The sequence below is a fragment of the Cynara cardunculus genome (genome assembly GCF_001531365.2).
Source record: "Cynara cardunculus var. scolymus isolate 2C chromosome LG 2, CcrdV1, whole genome shotgun sequence".
Classification (NCBI taxonomy): Eukaryota; Viridiplantae; Streptophyta; class Magnoliopsida; order Asterales; family Asteraceae; genus Cynara; species Cynara cardunculus.
This window is the reverse complement of record NC_037529.1, coordinates 7281572-7293290: the sequence shown is the minus strand read 5'-3', so window position 1 is coordinate 7293290 and position 11719 is coordinate 7281572. Positions and strand designations below refer to the sequence as shown.

General features: G+C 34.7%; 2 protein-coding genes across 2 annotated transcripts; both read left to right on the top strand.

The window, feature by feature from the left end:
- The first annotated feature begins 400 nt into the window (after window positions 1–400).
- On the top strand, window positions 401–3337 carry LOC112507566 (zinc transporter 2). Its single transcript, XM_025112206.1, has 2 exons — window positions 401–1028; window positions 2774–3337. Exons 1-2 carry the CDS (start codon window positions 401–403, stop codon window positions 3163–3165), a joined length of 1020 nt encoding a protein of 339 aa, XP_024967974.1. The 3' UTR covers window positions 3166–3337.
- A 5894-nt stretch (window positions 3338–9231) lies between these two features.
- LOC112507311 (laccase-2-like) lies at window positions 9232–11486 on the top strand. Its single transcript, XM_025111844.1, has 6 exons — window positions 9232–9351; window positions 9418–9569; window positions 9648–9892; window positions 9983–10111; window positions 10264–11229; window positions 11314–11486. Exons 1-6 carry the CDS (start codon window positions 9232–9234, stop codon window positions 11442–11444), a joined length of 1743 nt encoding a protein of 580 aa, XP_024967612.1. The 3' UTR covers window positions 11445–11486.
- The last annotated feature ends 233 nt before the right edge of the window (window positions 11487–11719 follow it).

The following is an 11719-nucleotide window of genomic DNA, read 5'->3' as shown; positions in this document are numbered from 1 at the left end:
ATTTTAGAAAAATACATGAAACAGTTTCATTAAGTATTATATGAAACAATTTCACAACCATATATGAAACAACTTCAACCAAAAAAGTATTATATGAAACAATTTCACAAGATTAAACAATTTCATGAAAAAATTTCATAAGATTAAACAATGAAATCGACAGATGAAGGTTGTTTGCATGGTTTATACAAACGAGGGCGGTTTTCATTTGATCACTCCTCTCTCTCTATATATATATATATATGTATATATTAGTTGACATCTGGAAGGACAACTGGTGGTGAAGTAGTACAACTATAGTAAAGTCAACACTGTACTACAAACCCTAATTAACAAGAAGATGATATATGCATATCTATTAAGAAAACCAGTGATCAAATTAATTAACCACTCAGCTCCCATGGCTATCTCCGTCAACTCAAACTCAGCTCTTCTCTTCATTTCTCTTCTCTCTCTACACCTCTCCGCCACCTCTGGTCACGGCGGCGAAAGCCACGATGATGACGACGGCACCCACAATTTGCATGCCAAAGGCTTGGTCTTGGTCAAAGTTTATTGTTTGATCATCTTGTTTGTCACCACTTTCGCCGGTGGCGTTTCCCCTTATTTCTACCGATGGAACGAAAGCTTTCTACTGTTAGGCACTCAATTCTCCGGCGGAGTCTTTTTAGGGACTTCTCTCATGCATTTCTTGAGTGATGCTAATGAAACCTTCGGTGATTTGACTTCAAAAACCTACCCTTTTGCTTTCATGCTGGCATCGGCAGGCTATCTTCTCACCATGTTTGGTGACTGCTTGATATTATATGTAACCGGAAAAGGAGGTCATCATGGTGGTAGAGGAGAAGATAATAAGGTGGGGGTAGAGGTGGAGGAGGGGAGGACGACTGGCGGCGATAGGCGGCCGGAGCATGGAAAGGATAGTCACCCGATTCTTGTGAGGACGTCCTCCTTAAGCGATACAATTCTACTCATCCTAGCTTTGTGTTTCCATTCTATTTTCGAGGGTATTGCTGTTGGTGTCTCATGTAAGCTTCTACTCTTTTTAAATTTGTGCTTGTTAATTAGGATCTATAATAACACTACATTCACCTGGCATAAATCAATATAACAAACCGGGTTTTCTATCGACCAAACAATTATATGTCATATGTAAATGTGTTTACAACACGATCGTAGATTATTTTTGGTATTTCTAGCAAGTTTTTTAGAACATTTTTGAAATAAGTATCATATAATTAAGGGTTGTTTGTTTACCTCTTAATAGTTCAATTAAGAGGCAACTTCTGAATTGTTAAGAGGTGTATCTTGTTTGGCCAAAAAAAAAGTATGCCCCTTAATGGTTCTAAAACCCTTTGAATGATTTTGTATCCTAGATCTCTCTTAACCATTAAGAGCCTTAATTTCATTGTACACAATTACCAAACAATTATATTTTATTTTACACTATATCATGAGAGCCTCTTAATAATTCTGCACCAAACCATTTAGTAATTACCAAATAACCCCTAGTTTTTTATATGACGTATAGAGAAATGTTCTATGAACACATTCTTTTTAGAAACCACTCGTTTTTTATGGAACACTTTTTTCAAATATAGAAAGAGTAATAGGACGTTTCATTTCAAAAATGTTCTAATCTTTTTGTTAAGATGCCTAAATGCGTATATTATAAACTTATTGTAACAACTTTACATATATAAAACTAAAAATTTATTTGGTGATATAATTAAACATAAGTCCTATAAAGTAGGGGTGCATATGAGTTGGGTTGGACGGTTTCAGGCATTCAAACAAACCAATCCCATTACGGCAATTTAAAAAATCTCAATCCAACTCAACCTGTTACAATGTGTAACAGGTTGGAAGGCGGGTTGCCACCAATCTTTTGAACAAGTATGTATTCAATTTTCGGTGACTTATGAATATTTTCCGTCACTCGATTTAATTCTATACATATAACAAATCTAAGTAATATTGAACTATTGATATAAAAATATATAGAACAAAACCAAAGGGCCTTTGTCCTAATGTGGTATGTGAGTTTTTCTCCTCCTAAAAGGTCAAGGGTTCAAACTCACTGAAAATAATGAGGGTACGTGAATTTATTTGTTACATTATATAAATGTTATATACTCGCTTGCAAAAAGATGAAATTTTGTTTGCATACCAACTCTCATGCCTGCTGCCTTCATCCAACCAACAGATATGTTCATATATATATATTTATATTATATAATTCTTAGTTTCGCACATTTGTATGCATAACCTTAATCCAATTATATTGTTACTATCACTACAACAAAATTGAGTTTATAAGTCATCTTCAATCTTTAAGCATTCCAATAGACCACTTTGTAGGACTTAATTTACAGGACCAAAATATAAAGCATCATATCTAAAGGTGTTGTAATAAGTTTATATGACGTTTTTGCGCGTCTTAACAAGTTTTTAGGACATTTTTAGTACAAAATGTCGTATTAGCAACTTTATAGGACACTTTTGAGAAAATGTCTTATAAACTCATTTTTTTTATAGGACACTTGTTTTTATAGGACAGTTCTTCAAATAGTGTCTTATAAAGTTGCTAATAGAACGCTTTATATTAAAAGTGTCTTAAAAAACTTATTACAACGTCAAAAAACGTCATATAAACTTATTACCACGTAAGATTTTATCATAAAGTTAGGGCGTTCAAACATATTTGATGTCATACAAAAAGCGAATTTATCGTAAAGTTTAAAAAGCTTTCTTTTGTTTTATGTTCTTTTAGCAACCAAAGCAGATGCATGGAGAAATCTATGGACAATCTCTTTGCACAAGATATTTGCAGCGGTCGCGATGGGGATTGCACTCCTGAGATTGATACCGAAGAGGCCATTCTTATTAACCATGATCTACTCTTTCGCCTTCGGGATCTCGAGCCCGATTGGGGTTGGAATCGGAATTGCCATTGATGCCACAATGGAAGGGAAAGTAGCAGATTGGATTTATGCCATTTCCATGGGTCTTGCTTGTGGGGTTTTTGTGTATGTAGCTATCCACCATCTCATAGCCAAAGGCTTTAAGCCTCAACAAGAGTCTTACTTCGACACCCCATTTTTCAAGTTTCTTGCTGTGCTTCTTGGGGTTGGAATCATCGCAGTTGTCATGATTTGGGATTAATTTGAGTGTCAATTAAAAGGATTTAATACCATCATCATGCATGGTGGATTATGTATTTTACTGATGTATGTAACTTTATTGTACATGGTCCTGCTGCAGTAGTTCTGAAGGGTGCTACCATAATCTTTAGTCGCGTTCCCCTATATTTATCGAAATTAAGTTATTAACTAAACACTAAAGTTTCATTTGGTCGAGTTGGGTTCGAGTCCCTCCTTTCGGGAGATTTTTGGTGTAAACTTTTTGGTTTGCGTATGCTTTTTGAAAAAGTTGGTGGAAAGGAGACGCGACGAGGCTTGAACCCTGCAAAAGGAAGGGTCCGAAGGGACCAACCAATTAATGTACCATGTTTATACGGACAACAGTTATTTCATTAAGCATCATAAAAGGACCATTTAATTGTGGTGAGAGAAAATAAGTATTACTGCAACCCGTGGCATTACCAAAGCGGGATTGTAGCCCAGTACGTGTATATCTGAATCAGGAAACCGAGTTTTTCGTAACCAATTGTTACTGTGGTTAGGTAATTCCGTTGTGGTGAGTTTAATTTTGGCTTAATTGATAAGGTGTCGGCATTAATTGCTTACCAACACCCCCTAGGAGACTGCTAAATATCCGGCCTACTTGTGCTGAAACCGGGGAGGGTACAATGTCATCTTCTATGTCTTAATTAAATGTAGGATGTTAATGAGGAACGTTTGGTAGAATGATGTGGCCATCACAACCTAACTAACCATACAATTTTACAAATCAATGGCTTAGAAATCAATGAAACATTTCTTGTTTAACATCTTAACATGCATTTAATCTTAGATTTATTGTCTTAATCAACTAGATTAGTGGTTGAAAAAAGTGACTTAATGATGGGTCTTGATTCTTGAACAAGTAACAGATTCTTTTTAAGAATTTCAACCTTAAACTCATTAATCTTTTTGGGCTTAATTGGTTAAGGAGTTTGGAAAACTGTGATTGTAAGTTTGATCGGTTTCAAATGGAAGATGAAGATGAAATGATGGTTGATAAGGAACATCATGTTATGGTGAAGACTTTACTTATTTATTTATTAATCTGGATATTCAACCTGTTATTTCGTGGATAGTCCGGAGTCATCATATTTGAACTTCCATGGTCACAAAAAGATTTTTATTTCTACTCAAATTCGAACTTAAGACTTCCAGATACTTTTGACTTTTGAAGTTCAAGTTCAAATCAATCGAACACGAGTCTCCAACTCAAATAAACTTACCGAACATAAAAGAATATTAAAAAGTACACCTAATTAAAGAGGGTAGTGCATGATTGTGTACGCACATCTTTCCCAGAAAAAGAAAGGACTGAAAAAGTTGTAATTATTAAGAGTAAATTATATTTTTGATATTCATGATTGTCACTAGCCATTGACTATTAAGTTTTATTTGTATTTAAAGTAATTATACCTTTTAGTTACTACGGTTATCATTTTATTACATTTTTGTCCTTCTGAAAAAGGTTAGAAAAACCTAACAAACTATTATATTTTAAATGATTAAGGGGTCGTTTATTTAAATGCTTACCCGTTAAGTGTTTAATGTTAGAAGTCTAACATTATAATTTATTTTATTGAGTAAGATTGTTGTACATCAAAACCTATCATATACAACAATTTACCTGGTAAGCGCTTACCCGGATAAGAGTCATCACCCTCACTTACCGAGTAAGACTCTCCATCTTTATCATCGCTCTTACCGGGTAAGATTATTGGCCTTTGTCATGTTCATCCGGTGAGGAAAATTACCCGGTAAGTACTTACCGGGTAAGCGTTTAGTAAACTGGTACCTATTTTTTGAATGGTAAAAATCATTAAACTTTCTTATTTTGAATTATTAAGTCTATTAACTATTTTTTTTGAGAGAGAAAAACTCAATATTTTTTTATTCTAAATTAAAAGCTCATTAAATTTTCTCATTTTGAATGATCAAATCTTTAAATTTTTTCAATAAATTAAACCATTGAACTTTTAAAAATTTGGTTACTTACATCGTTTTATCCCAAAAAATACCATCTATAAATCGGTTGTCTTTTGATTCTCCTTCTTTTAATGAATAAAAATAGATCAAAAAGAAGGGGATCGATGACAGGGGCCAACAACATGTTAGGCGATACAAAAAACATACAACGTTTGTGCAATGGGAATGGCGACGGGGAGTGATGCGGTTGTTAGTGAGGGGTTTTAATGGCGTAGAGTTTATGAAGGGTAAAACTGACTTAGGTTTTTTTTTTCCATTTGTTTTTACTTTAAAATCTTCCTAGTCAATTACATGTATTTAAAAAAAATGTAGGTAACAGATTTTTAGAAGTCCAATAATTTATTTATTAAAAAAAAAGTTTAGGGACTTAATTATTCAAAATGAGAAAGTTTAATGGTTTTTCATTCAAAAAAAACAGTTCATAAACTTAATCATTCAAATTGAGAAATTTAATGGTTTAAAAAAATAGTAATTTAGAGACTTAATCATTCAAAATGAGATAGTTTTTTGAATTTTTCTGAACTTTTCCCTTAATTTTTTAAGTTTCAATGAAAATATTAAATACATATATTAGATTATTATTATTATTATTATTATTACTATTGTTGTTGTTGGGTCGCTTATTGATTTGATGATGACTCATTGATTTGTCCGACTATCCTAACAACAGTTACTAGTTATTAGTTTATTTGCATATTAGTTTTTTGGTACATATTTAAAGCCCCATTGACAAAATCAAAGACTAGCAAAGGCTTTAAGTATGTAGAAAGGAATCATTATTTTAATAAATGGTAATTTATGAAATTCATAATATTCAATTTAAACCATAAAAAATTAGTTAAAAAATAAATTCTAATATAAATTAAAAAATATCTTCATCTCTCTTTATATTTTTTTCTTTTTCCTATTTTCTCTCTCCTCACTCCATAACATATACGTAGTTAAATATGAATTCAAGATGAATATATTGTGAATATTTTTTAGAAATGTTATTAGAGTCTCTGAACATATATAATGAGCACACTCTAAATCTACAAGATCCAGTATAAGTTATGAACATATTGTGGACATAAACTAAATCAATAAAACTAAATCTAAACATACATTTGTGAACATTCTAGTAAAAATTTAATTAAGGTTGTTTATATTGTGTTCAGAATGTCTTCATCTTGTGTGCACGGTGTTTATGTCAATACGTAGATAGGAGAGAAAAAACGAGATAGAGAGAGAAAAAAGTATGAAATTTCTTAAAAAATGAATTAATTTTTATTTAATAAATGATGTATCTTTTTAACTATTTCATTAATTAATAACTTTAATTATCATCAATTAGTGGCTTACGACGGGTGTCATGGATCTCAAATATTTTAAAGTTCTCAAATGATTAACCCCTATATATTAAATCGGGAGAACCACTCAATTTTGCTTCCTCATTCCTCACCTTTTTCCGGCGGCTCTCCACCGGCTCCCTCCACCCAAGCGTCACCAAAAGAAACCATCCTCCCCTCGACTTCCCTCTCTCCTTCAATTCATGAGTCCATCGTCGTTGACTTTTCCCCAGAACCCATTGTCTTTCATAACACAAGGCCACATATTTGCTACCACACCTTCGGGAGAGAAATATTCACTTCTCAAAAATAACCCCGAGCTTAATAACCAACTAACCAGTTATCACACGCTGCTAAAAGGGAGGGGTAGGAGACGTAGGGGTCGGGTGGGCTTATATATAAAAAATATACAACATTCTTTAATACAATATAATAATACTATATTTATTTTTTTAATTGAAAATTAAAAAGTATGGTAAAAAGACTAACATGCTAGCCCCTTAGTTAACGGTCTTTTTTAATAGAAGTTAAGTAGAGGTATAAAAACCGAAACAAAGTGTCCACCAAGTGACCAAAAGCATAACAAAATGGCAATCATAATGATCAAAATCGTAATTAGTTTAAAATAAAAAAGAAAATTGATAATAAATAACCACACGAACCAAAAATGTAATTTACTCTATAACTTATTACTTAAACTTTTAACGATAACTATTCAATATTTATGTTATAAAATACATCTTTTTACGTTATCCAATTATTCACGCATATGATTTGAGTTATATGTTACATTTTTTTTTAAAAAAACAGTCAATATTATAAAAAACAGAAGTGCACAAAGTATATACAAACCCGTTAAACTTTTTTTTTCATGAGTATTAATATACCGAGTTAAGTTGAGTTGAATAGCTGGTGTTTGAACTTGACTTAATAAATAATATCATCTTTTAGCTAGAATTTTTGTCAAATGGTACTCGAGCTCGCACTTGAATAATTATCAAAGTTCGAGTTCAAGTTCAATATTTGTTTCACATTTGAATTATACAATTACAAAAATTAAAGTTGGTCAAACTCGAGATTAATCAACTCATTCATTGGCTTATGTTCTATACTCTTAATTATATGATTTATGAACATATAAACATGTTCAACTCTGTATGCTCATATGACTCAACTGGGCTCAAGAAATTTATTCAAGCTTTTGAACAAGCCGGGTTGAACACTGGTATTGTTGCATGTGAAGCTCAGCTTGTTAAGTTAAACAATATTTATTGTGTGTTCAAGATGAACTCGAACTTGAGAGTTTTTAAGCTAGCCCTTGTTAAATCTCGGTTTGTTAACTCCCTAGCTACTACTTTGGGATGATGCGGTAGTAGTTGCTTCCTTCCTCCTGATTGGACTCCCTCGATGACCATTCAATACTTCATCTTTTTCCTCTTATAACTATCGATGAAAGACTTAAAAACATGAAAATCACACTGATGACAGATGATGTAAATCTATTTAGTTTGGAAAAACAGCTTATCTTTTTTCCATATTTTATCTCCGGTTATTGTCATATCATGCAAGACGTGTCACTTCCAAGAGTCAACCTTATATTTGATCACACTGAAACATTCGTTTTTGACGTTTGAACTATGTCAAATGAGTAAACAAAGCAATCGATGAAAATACTGATGTAAAAGCATCAAAACAATATCTTTCTAAATAGTTAATACTAAGTCGTTATTTAATAATTAGCAGGTAAAAGTTTGATTAGCTAAACTGTCAAATAGACAAGAGAAGGTACCTATCGAAGAATGGAGATCCTAAAAAGTGTATTACCGTAAAAAGAATTGATATGTATTTAGCATAGTTGACAACATGCATAACATACGTCAAAATGGATAAAAAAATTATTAGTCCCAAAGTTTCATGTCTCGTTCATATTCATCAATTACATAAATATATATCGTTAGAGAGAGATTGTGAACTTGAATAAAATAAATTTAGAACAAATAAAAAGAATCTAATGGGAATGAAAATAAAAGAAATTATACTGTTTGTTTTATATAATATAATGGACTCATTCCCCCGTAAGCCCAAGTTTTGATTCTAGGTTAAACCGGAGGGAATGAAAATTCATTCTCATTTTCATTCAATGTCATTTTTATTTTCATTTATCTGACTAAACCAAACACCCATTAAATTGTCTTCGGGACCGTTTACCAAACGTTTACTCGGGTAAATGAATACTAATTCACATTACCTTACCGATGAATACGGTAAGGAACAAGAATCTTACCCAGTAAAAGCGAGACAAAGATCAAAAGTCTTACCCGGTAAGTGAGGGCGACGACTCTTATTACGGTAAGCGTTTACCGGGTAAATTATTGCATACGATACCGTTTTAGTAGACTAAAATCTTATCCGATGAGTAAACGATAGTGTTAAATTTTACCGGTAAGCGCTTATCTTGTAAATATTTGGTAAACAGCTTCTTCGTTTCATTAATTAAAAACAAGATGGCACGTATGATTTTGAAACAAAAGATTTTTTACCGGTGTCAAAATCATGTAAAAATGACTTCGTCATCACTCAACATTCTTGGTCCGTCGTACGGTAGGTGATATGTGTTTTATCTCTGAAGAAAATGTGCATTGAAAACTTGTACCCAATCACCACACCATGCCTATAAAAACCTTACCACAACATTTCTCTTATGCCATCTTTGCATTTCCCACCCAAAAGACATCATGGGTGTTTCATCTTTCTTGGCTGCTTTACTCTTCCTTACATGCTTTGTTAACTTGTACCTTGGAGTGGCTCTAGCAAAACGCAGTGGTACCGGCGTTACACGACACTACAAGTTTAACGTACGTACTTTCCATTCATTTCAGTTTAACCCGATGTATAAATTTAATTAACATGTGTTTTTTTAGATTCGAATGCGAAACGTGACAAGATTGTGCGAGACAAAGAGTATATTAACCGTCAACGGGAAATTCCCGGGGCCTCGGATTATTGCTAGGGAAGGAGACCGTGTGGTCGTGAAAGTGGTTAATCACGTTTCAAATAATATCACCATCCATTGGTAAGCATACTCGTATATTCTCTTTAGATTGGTGAATGTTGGAAGTGCGATTATATAATCTGTTGTGTTTTTGGGTAGGCATGGAATTCGGCAACTTCGAAGTGGATGGGCCGATGGGCCGGCGTACATCACGCAATGCCCCATTCAAACGGGTCAATCATACGTTTACAACTTCACCATCACGGGCCAGATTGGAACGTTATGGTACCATGCCCATGTTTCGTGGATTAGGGTAACGCTATACGGCCCGATAATTATTCTCCCTAAACGTAACGCCTCGTATCCGTTTGTCAAACCTTACAAGGAAGTCCCGATCATTTTTGGTAAATCACGGATTCCATCTTCATTTTCGTGATATAAGTTGTCCTCATTCACGGCATTTTGCTAATTTTGACGTTCTCGTTGGATGATAGGAGAGTGGTGGAAGGCCGATCCGGAGGCTGTGATCAACCAGGCCCTTCAAACAGGGGCCGGCCCCAACAATTCAGATACTTTCACCATTAATGGACTCCCTGGTCCATCAATAAACTGTTCATCAAAGGGTATTCAAGCTAGAGTTCAATTGATAATGGAGTCCCATACACGAACATCGAGCTTATATATATATATATATGAACATCCTCTTACTCTTTATAACTGTTATTTGTAGACAGATTTTAGAAGGTTCAATTGTATGTACATGTTTTTCATGCAGAAACGTATAGGCTTAGGGTGAAGCCGAATAAGACGTATCTTCTTCGTTTCATCAACGCTGCACTCAACGACGAGCTTTTCTTCAGAGTTGCAAACCATACGTTTACGGTCGTTGATGTCGATGCAAATTACGTGAAGCCATTCCGGACCGATACGATATTCGTTGGACCGGGGCAAACTACTAATGTTCTTTTCAAAACCAAAAGCCTCTTCTCCAATGACAAGTTCTTGATGGCCGCCAGACCGTATTCCACGGCGGCCGCCGGCACGTTTGACAACAGCACTGTGATCGGAGTTCTTGAATATGATGGTAATACGTCATCCAGTTCTTCCAATATTAAAGCTCTTCCTCTTCCATCACTTCCGGCAATCAACGCCACTGCTTATGTCGCCAACTGGACGAGCAGCCTCCGTAGTTTGGGTAACTCTCAGTTTCCGGTGAATGTTCCGCGGACTATCCAACGGCGGTTTTTCTTCGCCGTCGGCCTGGGGACCAGCCCATGTCCGGTAAACCAGACATGTCAAGGACCTATTAATGGCACCAAATTTAAGGCCGGCGTGAACAATGTTTCCTTCACGATGCCAACAACCGCACTCCTCCAGGCCCACTTTTTCCGGCGATCAAATGGAGTTTACACCACGGATTTCCCGACTACCCCTCTGAATCAATACAATTACACGGGCACCACTCCAAACAACACGATGGTGACTAACGCCACCAAAGTGGTGGTTCTGGCGTTCAATACAACCGTGGAGCTAGTGTTGCAAGGAACCAGCACTCTTGGAGCTGAAAACCATCCTCTACATCTTCATGGATTCGACTTCTTCGTCGTCGGCCAAGGCTCCGGGAACTTCAACTCGACAGCAGACCCACCAAAGTTCAACCTCGTTGACCCCGTTCAAAGAAACACCGTCGGCGTTCCCTCCGGTGGATGGGTAGCAATCCGGTTTCAAGCCGACAACCCAGGTACTGAAATTAAATATTAATTTATCGACAAATTGCTAATAAAATTCATCAATTTAATGATGATGTGTATGCAACTGTAAACAGGTGTGTGGTTCATGCATTGCCATATTGAGATACACTTGACGTGGGGATTGAGAATGGCGTGGGTGGTTATGGACGGGAAGCTTGCAAATCAGAAGCTGCCTCCTCCACCGGCTGATCTTCCAAAATGTTGACTTTGACTCCGGCAATAAATCATTATGAAATAATTGTTTTATTTCATTTATATGTCATACTCATTACCTAAAATGTTTCGACACTTATTATTTTGTTTCCTATTTTTGTTTTTGAGTATCGAATGAATTAATCATTACGAATTTATTTAGTTCTTAAGCAAGAGTTGATGTATTTACCATATTTCAAACTTATCGATGAAAATATAGTTTTTAATTTGTTTAATAATTTATCTTTTTTATTTGTACTGATGATTTAAAGTTAAAATTAAAATAAT

Excerpts from the sequence above, each read along its gene's own strand:
- LOC112507566 (XM_025112206.1), top strand. The coding sequence starts at position 401 with ATGGCTATCTCCGTCAACTCAAACTCAGCTCTTCTCTTCATTTCTCTT. Across the intron at positions 1,029-2,773 it reads TATTGCTGTTGGTGTCTCAT|CAACCAAAGCAGATGCATGG; the intron begins GTAAGCTTCTAC and ends ATGTTCTTTTAG.
- LOC112507311 (XM_025111844.1), top strand. The coding sequence starts at position 9,232 with ATGGGTGTTTCATCTTTCTTGGCTGCTTTACTCTTCCTTACATGCTTT. Across the intron at positions 9,352-9,417 it reads CACGACACTACAAGTTTAAC|ATTCGAATGCGAAACGTGAC; the intron begins GTACGTACTTTC and ends GTGTTTTTTTAG. Across the intron at positions 9,893-9,982 it reads GGAAGTCCCGATCATTTTTG|GAGAGTGGTGGAAGGCCGAT; the intron begins GTAAATCACGGA and ends GTTGGATGATAG.